Consider the following 14,604-nt stretch of genomic DNA (forward strand, 5'->3'; position numbering starts at 1 on the left):
GATTCATGAACTAATAAAAAAGTGATGGGATATTCATCCATGTAAAGAATATTCATATACACATTCCATTTCCTTAAGGTAGTGAAAGATCAATCTTTCATTTCCATTTTATTCTTTTATGTTCAGCTCTAGTAAATTCTCTTTCTCAGAGTGAGCTGTTTTATAAGTTTTTCCGTACTGAACTCCACTCTTTTGAATGACATAACTGTCCCCTTCTATTTTTTCTATTTTCCCTTTCTATTTTTTTTTTTTTTTTCCATTCAATTTTTTTAACTAGGAAATTAGGAACTCTACAGTCAGGAACCACAAAAGTGTACACAGAAATTTAACACACTTTAGTTTTTGTGGGTACTGTACATACACAGAATGAATAAAAAACAGCCTGTGCCAAAAATATTTCAAAGTAAAGGCAGCATCTTACTTTCACACTTAAAAGGATAGTCTAAAAGTGATCCTATATTTAAACTTCAGTATAACAACACCATGTGGCTCTAGCAACAAAGATGTAGAGTTGAAAAAATGTCAACAAGGTTTACACTTTGCCAACAATGAAACTGTGTATGCTTTCACAGAACTTTTGAACGAGACAAAATGTATGAAAGAAATCACTGTCCAGTCTTTCCTGTGCTTCAAGACTACACAGCCCTAAGCCCATGGTATAAACAAATGGACATGCTGAGGGGAATACTATAAGTCTTGTGGAAACTAGATAATTTAGGTCTTGTACTACAGAACTGTCCTTCATAACTGGACTGAGCAATTGAGATATAGAAACTGCAAAAGTATTTTATACCCCTGTTTCCAGATGCTGATGAAGTCAGTTGATTACATTCTTCAGGATCACTGTAAATATTTTTCTTCTTGGCCATGTTCCTTTTCCTCCTTTAAACTTCACATACCTGATCCCAGCATAAGCTAACTGAGCCTCAGACACATAATGACCAAAAATCTATCAGAGAGTATAACAACCTTAATGCTTAACATAGCATCAAAGCTGAAGTCAGCCATGATAGTCACAGGAAGTTTACCAAGCAGCTTCATTGTTGTTTGGGTTCAAGGCAAAATTGTTGGTACAAAAAGAAACAATGGTGTAAAGCTCTTTGTTTCCATGTCTCATTAAAGAATAATGTATGTGTTCAAAATCTACTGTAAAGACCTTTAAACAAGGAGTTGTTTATAGAATTCAAAATCCATATTCATGGATATCATATAATTGTATGTTGATACATATTATTGTATCCATAGAAGGATACAATTTATATCAAATATATGTATGTATCTGTGAAACAAGTGAACTGAATAATTTGTTCTCAGAAATGGGTTTACTTTACTTTTACAATTATATAAAATTTTACAATATTATACCTATACTCCAATATTAAGTATATTAATATATTAATCCATGAGCAACGTTCTTCAAGATGCTGTACCAAGAGCTCTACATGAAATTTTAGTGCTCATGCTAGTTTCCCCCACTGTGCTTATCGTTCATTAACAAAAGATGTTTACATGGAGTGCCAATGCCATAACTATGGCTTTCCCTTCAAACTTCCAAGTACTGTTTTCCAAGCAGTAACAGCATGGAAAGCATTTAATACTGCACAAATACGTGGAGCTGCAGGAACTACTTACAGTGGGAGCCTTTGAGGGTATAACAAAGACAATGTTGCATTTGAAAGCCAGCCAAATTATCAGAGAGAACAAACCCTCTTTATTTTATCCAGTCTGTACTAATCACTTGTATTCACAGATAACTGAACATGAAAGTTAAATATTTCTGAATGGTAACTCTTCCAGAGTTCTGAAAAGATACTGACGCATCAACTGACAGAAGTGAATGGTCTCAGATAAAAGGACAGCCAAGAACATATCATACTGTAAAGCTATTTTCTTTTTTGCCAAGACTTATTTCTTTAATTCATAAATATCAATCTAATTCCCAAATATGAAATCTTACTTCTCAAGGAAAAGAAATACTGCAGAAATGAAAATTTTGATCCTACTGATGTCAGCCTCTTCTGACCCCTATAAGAAACAGCCCTCAAAACTTGCATAACTTCCTGATAATCCTCCTTATCCAAAACAAACAAATTAAAAATGGATTTTTGATATGAGACTGGTCTGGGAAAGATAAAAGATGTCCACACTGGGGCACAAGATTATCCACAGAATCACACAAGGCTAAGAAACCTCATGAAGGTCAAAAAGGACAGCAAAGTAAGGCAATTATAAATCTGGTGTTATCTGTCTTTCAGAAGGCACATGCAGTAATTTCAAGGTAAATGCACTACAGGCTGTGGCACAAGAGCTGGATGTTGTATGATTAGAAAGGAAATGGTTTCAATTTTCTGAAGAATTTTCAGGAAGCCAAATACTGGCAATGAATTGCCATATAAAACATAAAGTGCCATCCAAATTAGGAAAATGAACTTGTTGTGTTACTTCCTGAATATTAGTAGGACTGTAATATTGGTTTCTCTGTTTCCTGGCAAAGCAGTGAAGGAAATAGCCATTGCTTTAGACAGCAGACATTCCTCTGGACTTTTCAGCAATGTGTGCAAAAAGACTACATACGCACGTATTGGAAATGAGTGTGTCTGTCCTCATGCTGTACTGATATCTGTAGAATTGCATATTATAAAAAAAAAAAAGCAAGCAAATACTTCTTACCATAAAACCCTCAGTGTACTGAAACTGAGCTCTGGAACTGTCTTCTGCTGTGGGACTCAGGGGTTTAGGATCAGACATAGAGCGTTGCATCATCTTTGCTGCCTTTGGGCTTGATGGAGGAACCTTGGCAATGTCAGCATGCAGCATCTTCTGAGGGCTGATGTCATCAGTCATGGGTTTCTCATAAGGTACAAATGCTGACTCTATAACTTTGCTTGGTGAAACAGGTGAAATGGGTGAATAGAGAACTTTGGGGGATTTGGGAGGGGAAGGGACTACCTGTAATGTGGAGTCTGGACGAAGGTGGGATGAGTATCCTATCTCTAATGGTGTTGGACGTTTTTTATCTTTCTGAGGAGATGAAGCTGACAGATACTGGGGGCTTTGAGTGTCTGATGCTGTCTCCGTTTGACATCCCAGACTTTCTCCTTTATATGTCTTTTCTGGAGCTGAAATATGTTTTATGATTTCAACCTTAGCATCCCATCGGGCCCTGATTGAAGGTGTTCTTATTGTTCCTACAGGTTCTGTTTGCACAGAAATCTCTGCCACTGTCTGAACTGCAATACTAGATACCTTGGAGAATGGTTTAGCTTTGTCTGCCTCAGTGGTGCTCTCGCTGTATTTCCCTACACGAGGCTTCCTTCTGGATCTGCTGGAAAGATCCCATTCATCCTGATCTTCATCATCTGTCTGAACACTTGTATCAACACTCTTCTTAGATCTCCGCCTCCTGTTGGTGTAACCTCTGTCTGCTCCATCTTCATCATCAGTTTGCACTCCACTGTCCACTATTTTTTTGAAACACCGGGGCTCTTCTTCCAGGGTCTCCTCAAACTCTTCATAAGGACCACGTAACTTTGGCATAGAACTTCTCTTTTTCAATTGTTTCTCCTCTCGAACATCAATATCCTTAAGAGACATTTCTGAAACTGAGCTTAGGATACCAGACCTGGGTATATATTGGGTAATGCCATCAGACTGAACTGTATACCATGCTTGACTTTGTGGAATTTCAATACCCAGCACTCCTGAAGCTGTAGTGGTTGTGTCATCAGTAGGCCAAAATTGGCCATTTTCTGTGCTTGCATACTGTCCCTCCAAAAGTGTTTGATCTGTGGTAGTTTGTGGTGAGCCAGTTCCTGAAGGGTCATAACCATACTGATATATTTGACGAAGTTTTTGCTCCTCTAACTGTTGGTGGAGCTGTTGTTGGAGTTGTTGGAATTGTTCAAGCTGCAATTGCTGCTGCGCTAATGTCTCTTGTCTCATCATAAACTGAGCTTGTCGTTCCTCCTCCTGCTGAAATAAGAGATGATGTTTCATGGATTGCAACTCCTCAAGCTTTTTTTGCACCATAAACTTTTCTTGTTCCCTAAATCTTTGAATTTCCTGACGTTCCCATTCCAGCTCTTCTGCAAAGCGCTGCTGCTTAATTTTCTCAAGCTCAAGAAGTTCCCGCTCCAAATCAAGCTGCTGCTGTTTGCCTTCTTCAGGGGCAATGAGAAGGGCAACCTCATCATCAATTACATCTGTATAAACTTCAGATGCCGTAGTTAAAGCAGGCATCAAGCTGGTTGGCTCAGTGGTAATAGTTTCTATAGAATGAGGTGGCAGCCCTGTCTCCATACCAACGGCAGTAATTGCTTTATCTTTTTCAGCTGCCACAGTTGTCAAGAAACTATATGATCTTGGAAGTGGTTGAGTCTGTTGCAAAGTTGATAAAGAGGGAACTGAGTCAATTGTTTGGAGAGTAGGTAAATCTCTGACACTTGTACTGAAAATAGAACCAGGTTGTGTGGTGATGGCAAATGTGGATGGGATTGGAGTTGCTACTGAAGAATAAACAACACCATTGGATGACCTTAAAACACTTCCAACGCCAAACTGGGAACCCACAGATGACACCATTCTTGCTTGGGAATACTGTGGCGTACTGAGCCCAAGGCCAGAAATCTGCCGAGTCTCTGGATATGGACCTGTAGTCTTGCTTGAGTAATCCATAACCTCACCTGAAATTACAGGGCATAGTTACAGTCCAGTCCCACAAAAGAATGCTGTTTTTCGGATTCTGAAAGTCATCCCATCTTGATGAAATAAATGGGAAGGGGAAACTGCATGCAAATCTTCAGGTTAATGATCTACTTTAGATGTGAAGGAAACAGCATTTCTGAACATGCAGGCACATGCAGGCACCTCTGTGCAAACACATACGTAAAATGAAGAAATGAAAAACACGTGTAATCCGGAATAATTTGTCACACTGTCCAAAAGAAAACAAAACAACAGAAAGAGGGGAAAAACAATAAACAAATTATCCTGAAATGAGGTGAGGAACATCAAAATTATATTTCAAAGAAAGATCTGCTGCTGTGTCATACTGACCTGTAGTTACTCTTCCAGAAGTAAGATCTACTGCTGTATCAGTTGCCCCAACTCGATAATCAAAGCTATTTTTGCTTCTGTATGCAAATAGTCCAGCTTCTGATAAATTTGTGTCAGACATAGATGGTTTCATACCTCCAATTCCTCGATAGCCATATGACCCTGAACGATCATACTGATAATGGTCATCTCTGTAGCCAAAGCGATCTTCAGGAAGTGTAGTAGAAGGCTGCTGTGCTGTACAGCTCCTACCAAATGGCAATTTATAAACCATATCACAGCAGACAGCTCTTCTCCCTGCAGTCAGATCTACAGGCTTTTCATCATCTTCAATTACTGTTGTTACGATACCTGAAGATGTGTCATCCATTGTTACTACTGTTCTGTGGGATTTTGTAGTGCTAAGGTCAACTGCTCCACTCTCTGCTGGCTCCTGAGAAGTGGAGAGATCAGTCCAACCATTTGTAACACCAACAGGTGGCACAGTAACAGGCTTTGTAGCAGCCCATGTCACTGCCTGTGTTGAAGTACCTAGTGATAAATTTATTGGCACTTCATCTCTACCTACAGAGAAGGCCTGGCTGCCTGTTACTCTGTATGCAGGCTCAAAATGTTTGGATGTTGTTAGCTGAAGCGGTGTTGTCATCGCATGTCCCAGATCCACAAGGCTGTCTGTGCTGGTGGTGTAGCTCACAGTGGCAGTGCAGGTCATTACAGTTACTGTCTCAGTGACTACAGGCAGAGAAGTATCAGCAACACATGCAGTGCTAAGATTTATTATGGATGGCTGGACAGTACTTACTGGCCGTCCACTTGTGTCACTTGCTGGCATTTGCCTTCTTACATCCATGGAAACAGCAGAGAGATCCATACAGCTGTCCCTCATTTCAATGTCCATCTTAGTTAATGTGCGAAGATCTATGACATCACCCAAAGGATGGAATCTTCCATTCTCTCTATATCTGGGTTGATCTACAATATGTAGTGGCTCTGGAGGTATAGTAATAGCAACACTACCTAAACCATAACCAGGCACTGGACCCTTAACCACAGACACTGTGGTCTTGGTAATGTCTGTTGTTGCTACTGCTGATTTTGAAGTAGGTATTTTTTCAAAAGTTGATTGTGTTGTCACAGGAATAGCTTGCAGCGCACCTGAAATATACATACTCTGACCTGCCATACTTTGAATATCCATCGTTTTCATGGATGTAGTAAAAACTGGTTGCATAGGTTGGGGAATCTGTTCTTTAGAAGGTTCTTCTAAAGGCCAGCTGGTAACAGCCTGGCTAGTAATAGCTTCAGTGGGAGTCCCAGGCTCAGATGGCAATGTGATGACAACATAGGTTTCCTGTGAGGGTTTTGCCAACCTTGGTGAAGATTTGTTAGAGTGTGGAGACAGAGGGGAAGTGGGAGATGGTATTTTGTATTCAGCTGTGGATACCAAATTCAGAACCATACTTGAAGTCAATGACAAGCTTACTGGTTTGGGCTGTATTTCTGCTGGCTTATGAACAGCTATTGGGAGCGGAGGAACTGCTGGTTTAGGAGCAATTGGAGGCTTAGTTACTTCAGGGGGCCTATGACTGAAGACAAGCCCTGCTGGAATGGAGGATGGTTTGGGTGGTACAGGAGGTGGTGTTGGGGTGTATGTTTTTGTGACAGGTACCACATGATCCTTTAATACAGCAATGGACTCCAGTGTTGGAACACTTGTGACCGGAGGTACCACTGTAGGAGCTGTTGCTGCTGGAGCCTTAATCTGTGGTTTCTTTTTGGGATAAATGGCTGGCTTGGGTAAAATAGGTGGTGGTGGTAATGGTGGTGGAGGTGGTGGTGGAGGAGGAGGAGGTGGGGGTGGAGAAGGATGTGGAGAAGAATCCAAAGAAGAGCTTCTAAAAAGAGAGAATACTTTGGCTGAAACAGCAGGAGCTGAGGAAGGCACAGAGACCATGCTGGTCTTACTTACAACACTGTGAGTGAGTACAGATGTTTCTGATGCAGGCTCTGAAACTGGTATTGGTGTTATACATATAGGTGGTTGCTCAGATGCAGCATTAGTCAAATCAATCCTTGTCATATCAACACCCAATTCTTTGTGTGGCTCTTCATGATGAATTTTGACACTGACAGCCTCTACTGTACTTTTAGCTTTTCTAGCTGCTTCCTTCTCTGCTTTGGAGGTATCAAAGATTATGGTATCAGCTGCATATTCCTTGGATTTTGTAACTGTAGGTGCCACTACTAAAGGTACAGTTTCAGGCAAACAAACTGCCATTTTCTCCACACTCTCTGCATCTGATTCAAGAGTTGGTTTTTTTGTGGCTCCGGCAATAGATTCATAAGGCATGCTCACTTCAGAGTACTCTTTTGCAGACGTTAAGGGAACCTGTGTTATTATCCTGACACCTTCAGAATCTGCTGGTTTACTTACACCATCTGCTGGACCTACAAAACCTGTGGTTGCACTATCTATAGGTGAGGAACTATCTGTGGTACAAACTGAAGATGTAGATGATGTTAAGGAAGCTGTATCAGAAGGTAAAACTGATGCAGCACCTTCTGATGTCTCAGAGTATGTCAATATTGATGTCTCATGAGAAATTATTTCTTGAATTTCTCTGGCATAATCTGTTAAGTATTCATCTTCAATTTCCTCTGCTGTAAAATGCTGTGTTATTTTAACATCTGGAATAGAAAGTGTGCTACTGACCGGTGATACATCTGAGATTGCTGAAGTAGTGCTTGATGTTAAAGATGTACTATCCACTATTTCTGCACCACCCGATCCCTTTGTATCAGATGTGGGAATTAAATCTGAAGCTGGCTGTGTTGGACTTGACCCAGGGGTTAGCTGCATTTTCTGTCTTTTCATAAGCTCTTCATAAGCAGCTTCTGCATCTAACAAATGCTTTTCCTCAATGGTGGAAGTTACTGTGCTGTCTAATACAACTATTTCATGACTTTCTGGGATAATATAAGAACTAGAAACAATATCTTCTTGAGGCACAATAGTATGTAAAGTCTCAACACCATAGTAGTCTTTCTCTAGATCACTAATTTTCTCTGGTTCATCATAGACCTGTTCTGAAGCTCTTGGTTTTTTCTCTTTTCCTCTCTGTTGTATATATTCACTGCTCTCATCTTGTCTCATAACAAGATTAGTATCAATAGTTGCATTGTAATTATCCTCTACTAAAGATTCATAAATATAATCCTCTATTAGCATTCCACCGTATAAAGATTCTTTTTCAAATACTTCATCTTTTTCGCTTGACATTTGAAATGATTTGGACTTATGCATCATCTCCTCATATACCTCTTCAGCACTTTTTAATGTCTTTTGACCACTCTCTTCTTTTGGGAGTCCAGTTGATTGTTCATCTGTTGGTGAGTATAGAGAGACAGCAGTAGGCAATTTGTAAACTTTTTGCACTTCTATTATTTTTTCTGGGCTGATTTCAAAACCTTCAGGTTCTGACTCAATGCTGGGTGAATATTCAGAACAAGAAGATCTGTGCAGCTCTTCCATTTCTGCAGCCTGTCGTAATTCTTCTGTTGGAGATGCATCTTCAATGGGAGAAAGATTACTTGGTGGAGTCTTTGGACGTTCCCTTCTTCTCTGGGCTCTGAGTTCATCCTTGTCCTTTTTAGACTTTTTGCTAGAACTTTTTCTTTGTTGCTGTTCTAATTCACGTTGTTTTTCTTGTTCCTTTAGCAGCTCTTCCTCTTCCCGTAGTTCTTCTTCTTCTGAAGAATCTTCAATAGTGGGAAGAAGAGGACCATGTGTTCGATGCCTTGCTTTGCGCTGTTGTTTGCTCTCTCCTCCCAGTTTTTTGTGACTAGGGCTACTGTCACTGTCTTCGTCAAGTGATGACACTGAAGTAGGAGATGTACCTGGTGTGAAACTAGAAGCATGTAAACTTGAAGATCCTTCTCCTCTAGATCGATCTTCTGGTGAATCTGTAAGACTCTCCATCTCTAGCTCAGGCTCCTCATCAAAATATAAAATACCTTTCTGTTGTTCAGATACTTCAGAATATTTGTTTGTTATTGTACTATTTAGTTCTATTGTTTTGAAACGTCGAAGACCTCCTCCTCCAGATACTGCAAGTTCTTCACTGTCTTGACTTTTACTTTCCCTGTATTTTGGCTCTGGGCTTTCATCAAAAGTCTCATCATCATCATCGTGCCATGAATGTCTTCTTCCTGCATCCTCATCATAGCCTGCACTACTTTTCCGTGCCATTCTTCTGTGTTTTCCAGCTGTTCCTTTGGCTTTGCTTTTCACTTCTTCTTTCCTTTGGCTTTCAGCTGCACTGATCTCCTTGAGTTGATTTCTAATGAATTCATCATCTTCAGAACCTGAAGCATCTTCATCAGCACTCATCTCTATAATCTGCTTTCTAATGAAGTCTTCTTCATCACCTGATCCCTGACTGTCATCTCGTTTGTACTCATCACTGCTTGAAGAACCAACACTAGTTCTTCTTTTTCTCCTCGGGACAGGTGAGTTTTCACTCTCACTGCTGTCTTCCACAGAGTCATAGCGTTGTTGTCTCCTTGCTGATATGTCATCTCCTTCATGTTCTTCCTTGTAGTCTGCCCGGGAGGAAGCAGTTCCTTTGCCCTCTTCTACAATGATTCCTTCACCTTCTTTGATAGCTTTTAAGTCTTCCTCATCTGAACTGTAAGATTCCAGAGTGACGGGCAAAGGCTTTGTTTTAAGTTGATCCTTTGTCTGTTCGCCATATGTTTCAGAAAGCTCTTTGCTTTTTTCAGATTTTTCATCAGAAAGAGTGCTTGCCTGAGCTTCTAAAATTGAGAGTACAGTACTTTCCAATTTAGCTAGATCTGAGGGGCTTGGTGGACTTCCTTGTGAAACAGGTTCTTTTTTATTAGATTCTTTGAGTAAATCCTTTTCATCAGTGGGGATATGACTTGGAATTTCACCAAGTGAACTTGATATCCCGTCAGAAGAATACCCGGTGTCACTCAGACCTTGTGGACTTTTCTGTTGCTGAGAGCTTGATGTGTCTGACTTTTCATCCTCCTTTTCCTAAAAAAATAAATACATAACGCGTGTGTATATATTTATATAAAAATTCTTAATGTCTCCTGGCATTTAATTTTTTTTTTTCCTAAAGGATGAATTCATGCCTCAGATGTAGACTGAACACTAATTTTGCTATTCAAAGCTATTAGAATAATACAAAAAAGTTCCTCGAATTTTGATTTTTTGCATTGACTCTAACTAGGCTTTGCATGGCTGTCCACAGTGGCAACTGATTTTACTAGTTTCAAGATGAACTTCTACTTTTCAATATAAAATGCAATTATTTTATGAACACTTAGTAATGATAACCTGCCACTTCACCACACATGCATGGGACAGGTTGCCCAAGGGTTTATTTATTTGAAGATTTTATTTACTATGTTTCAAAACTGCCTACATGGTTTTTGATACAGAGTAATATAGCTTGACAAATGTCTGCAGAATTTCTGGAGTCTGCTCCTTTCTCTGCCCATTGAACATTTTATAATTGTCTAGAAATATGTCAATCTTCTTAAATTTTGCACTCATGGTTTAATTTTGTTGATTGAAGTATTACACATTGCAATATGCAACAGAATGCATAGAGTACTGAAACATGATTTATTGACATCTGGAATGTCCCCACATATTGGAATGTCCCCACATATTGGAATGTCCCCTACAATTGGGCCCTGTACAAATATTTTTTTGAGTACCTCATAAAAAAAGACGTTTCTTGGTAAATTGCTACTGCAGAATGAGCTAGCTGCTGGTAGGGCAGTGTAATGACAGGGAGGAAAGCATGATGGTCAGCCATTGATTAAAGGAAGAAAACAAGGTAGGCACTCCTGACTGAGCATCAGAACCAATGTTTTCCTTCTCATCCCTAATTAAACACCCTTAGTCATCCTATCTTCCATATCCTTCTACCTCATTCTGTCCGACAAGCATCTTGATCTCCTTCCATAAATAAAAAAATACTAAAAATATCCCACAGCAAGTATTTCTGCACCAGTTTCATTCCTGCTTCTCGCAGCTGTGAAATGCTCTGTACTTAGTGAAAGTACCTCATTGTTCGGCTAAAATACAGCTCACTCTCCAAAATACAGGTCACCTTAGCTCTACTCTGGGTTGACAATTTTAGGAAGTGTCAGATCCACTGGCAATTTGAGAACAATTTCCCCACACCCCCTGGCAATCAGAGAACAAGCAAAGTCTCACAATTTTCATATTATGATGTGATTTCTATTTTTGTTAGCACTCTCAATAATAGAAATAGGTAGTATTTACCAGCTTTGCTAATCTGAGTCAGTGATTTCCAAAGCAGAGTAAAATGTTTATTTAAAGGTTTAATTTATCAACTTCATTGGTAACCTGATTATTTGAAAATTAGTTAAAAATACCGTGGAATAAATATACTAGAAAAATTATCATGAATGTTAATTATAGTTTAAATTTAGACTCATGTTAAGTTGCTATCAACTACAACTATTTTCAAAGTTTATTCACATTAAGTTACACTTAGGGTCAAAATATCAAAATTCAAATATTTTTTATAGTCAGTCTTATTACTTTTTAAAACCAGTCAGGTTTTAGATGTGATTTACATTTAAGTTATGTGTTCTTACTTTTTGACATATCACTTTGAACATAATCCTACATTGAAACACTAATATTTATATTATTAAAGTATTTATATTATTATTACAGTAATATATAAATATTTTAATAATTAATCATCATTCACTGGAGTGATTTATTATATTGTCTGCAAAATCAGATGCTACACTGAATATAAACTATATTTTTTCTTACCAACATTATAACCAGTATTGCAAATTTAAATATCTGATGTCACAGAAAAATCCACTGCAAATAAAAATCCAATGTGAAAACAAACATTTTTAAGGACTTCTTGAATGATAAGGGTGTGATTAATATATAAACATGAGAAACCTGCAGTACTTAAAACAGCTTTGCAAAGGCATCACCAATTGAAGCCTACACCTCTCAATACTCTGAAAAATCTACTCTTGGATATTCACCAGCCCTTAAGGACAGAATTATGTATGGTCTTTAATGAAAGTCAGCAATTAAGCATAATTAATTTCAGGTTTTGTATGTTATATTACATTTTTGTTCCCTTTATTAAAAAGGAAAGTGTTTAAGGGAAATTTATTTTGCTATGCTTAAAAAATATATATATATCACTAAAGCCAAGTGAGTTTTCCCTCTATAAATAACATGCTCCTCACTAAAGCTTCACCTATGACATTTGATTGTTACTTTTTCATTTATGACCAGTGTGTTCGTACTTATGAAGACATACTCAGCAAAACTCACTACGATTAATGTAGATGAGTTACTAAAAAATGCAAATATTGCTCAAGCTCAGAAGGTTTCCCAGGAGTTGATGGACAGAATGCATCCATCTGTTGAAAGTGAACCTCTCAGATCTTGGCTCTCCAAGATGTTGTGATACCATCGATTACAAAGCAGAGACTGAAGGCATCAGTTGAACAGTTAAGTGCAGAAAAAGGTAGAGAACTGGCCATGGAACAGCTTCAGTCATTCTCCTTGCAGCTGAGTCCAAAGTCTATTACCTACTGTGACAAAACCAGAGGAGATGGCAAGGAATATTGCTGCTGCCCTGGTGTTGAACCTCAGTGTATGACATAAATGACTGCTATGAATCACAGGAAACTGAATATGAGAAAATCTGCTGCTTGTACAGTAAGGAGAAGAAAACAATCTATAATAAGGACAGACTTAGTTTCTCACTAGAAAAAAATGGGATGAGAAAAATCCAACTTTCTTTTTAAAATTACCAGAATATGAATATATTTTCTAATGTTTTTATTTGTATCATTGCCTGCACCACAGTGCATGCAAAAATTATCCTGCATGTCATGTTTTGAGATCAATATGCATGTAACTTACAATAAGCAATACTTAAAACAAAAGCTTCTGGGCTTTTTTTTTCCCTATTTTGTGTAATCAAAGATTTAGGATATTGTCACTAGCTACATCTATTCTTAAAGAACTGCTAACTTATTTTCTGTGGTGTCAGCAGAAACATCCACACACATCCACAAAGACAGCATCATTTTAAGCTTGGAAACATATAATAAACCTTATATTTTTAGATTAATAACAAAATATTGCAGAAACAATGTTGATAAGGATCATATATATATTCCACAACTCTCTAAAAATAAAAAAAATGTGTTTCTATTTAAAAAAATACAGTTTTGTTTTTTTTTTTCTTGTAAATTAGGAAATATTTTGTTACATGTAGAATTACTGGGCTTTTCTGAGTATTTCAATGGCATTTCCTCTGGGTTTGTCTACTGTGTGTTTTCAATACTGGGCAAATTTAGCTCTAATACAGACATTGATGAGAGAAACTTCTTGAGAAATGAGGAAGAAAGAGACTTATAAAAGCTACAGTCTGGATAAGACTTTAAAAACAGCAAATACAACCTCTTTAACTAATGTTAAAAACTAATGTAAATCTGTATTTGTGCTATTCCAGTGGCATTTCTGTGATGCCATTCAATCCATTATACAACTATTTTGTATTAGAACTTTCAGCTTTATAAATATTATTTGCTTGTACTCTTCCTCACTTTTACTATTCTTATTTGAAAATATAAAGCTTAGGGTTCAAAAAACATCTGGATGTTGTACTTGTGAGCATGTTTTAGCAGTGAAGGTGCTAGCACTGAGCTGATGGTTGGGCCCCATGACCTTAGGTCTTTTTCAACTTTAATGATTCTATGATTCTATGAAACAGTTCCATCAGTTACCAAATCAAAGCAGAAATTCATTAAAAGAAAAATATGGCAAAAAAGAAAAAAAAAAGGCCTTTAAAAAAAAAGTATAGCTAGCAAGATTATATTCTGTTGCAGATGACAGAAATTTTATTTTGCAAAGGAACTCATAATTTTTAAAAGGTCAGTTTGTTTATAGAAGAAATAAAGATATCTACATTATAAAAAAAAAAGGTTTCATAAAGTAGAAAAGAAACACAGTTGACTAAACTCTGTAATACACATTTCAATTTTACATTTTCAAAATGAAACATCTTATTTGTATCCAGAAAAATTGCTTACAGACAAGTCTTATCCTCCTTTTTCTATCTCTCTCGGCTGTGTTTTGTGGCATAGGTTAGAATAATAATGCAAATCAACAAAATATTAATATTTACCTAGTTACTCAACTGAAGCATGTGATCATTCCTCAGTAATCATAAGAATGTAGTAATAAGGGTACATATATAATATATTTAATACATTACAAATGTATGTCAATTGACAACATGATAATGGGTTCTTGGTAGTTATATACAAACTACCTTTGTGTAAATTTGTGAGTTCCAAGATGGCAATTAGGTACTGATAAACTGCATGTGTTAAGCCTCAAAGATTTCTAGGCATCCTTGTTTGAATAGCTAACTGCTATTGTACATGTCAATAGTCAATATTACAATACAGTTTCTCAGGAAAAGGACC

At 37.7% G+C, this 14,604-nt stretch overlaps 1 protein-coding gene across 8 annotated transcripts in view; it reads right to left on the reverse strand.

Annotated features, from left to right (window-relative positions):
• The window catches only part of PCLO (piccolo presynaptic cytomatrix protein), a 328,066-nt gene that overhangs the window by 163,362 nt on the left and 150,100 nt on the right, over positions 1-14,604 (reverse strand). For all 8 annotated transcript variants that reach the window (XM_088054917.1, XM_088054916.1, XM_088054918.1 and 5 more), the window contains exons 5-6: positions 5,056-10,114; positions 2,671-4,682 (exon numbers count right to left, since the gene is read on the reverse strand). In XM_088054917.1, coding sequence (XP_087911043.1) covers positions 2,671-4,682; positions 5,056-10,114 — 7,071 coding nt within the window. The remainder of the gene's footprint in view (positions 1-2,670; positions 4,683-5,055; positions 10,115-14,604) is intronic.

Source organism: Pseudopodoces humilis, chromosome 5, assembly GCF_049639895.1.
Source record: "Pseudopodoces humilis isolate 2021_Gansu_Grassland_sample_001 chromosome 5, ASM4963989v1, whole genome shotgun sequence".
NCBI lineage: Eukaryota > Metazoa > Chordata > Aves > Passeriformes > Paridae > Pseudopodoces > Pseudopodoces humilis.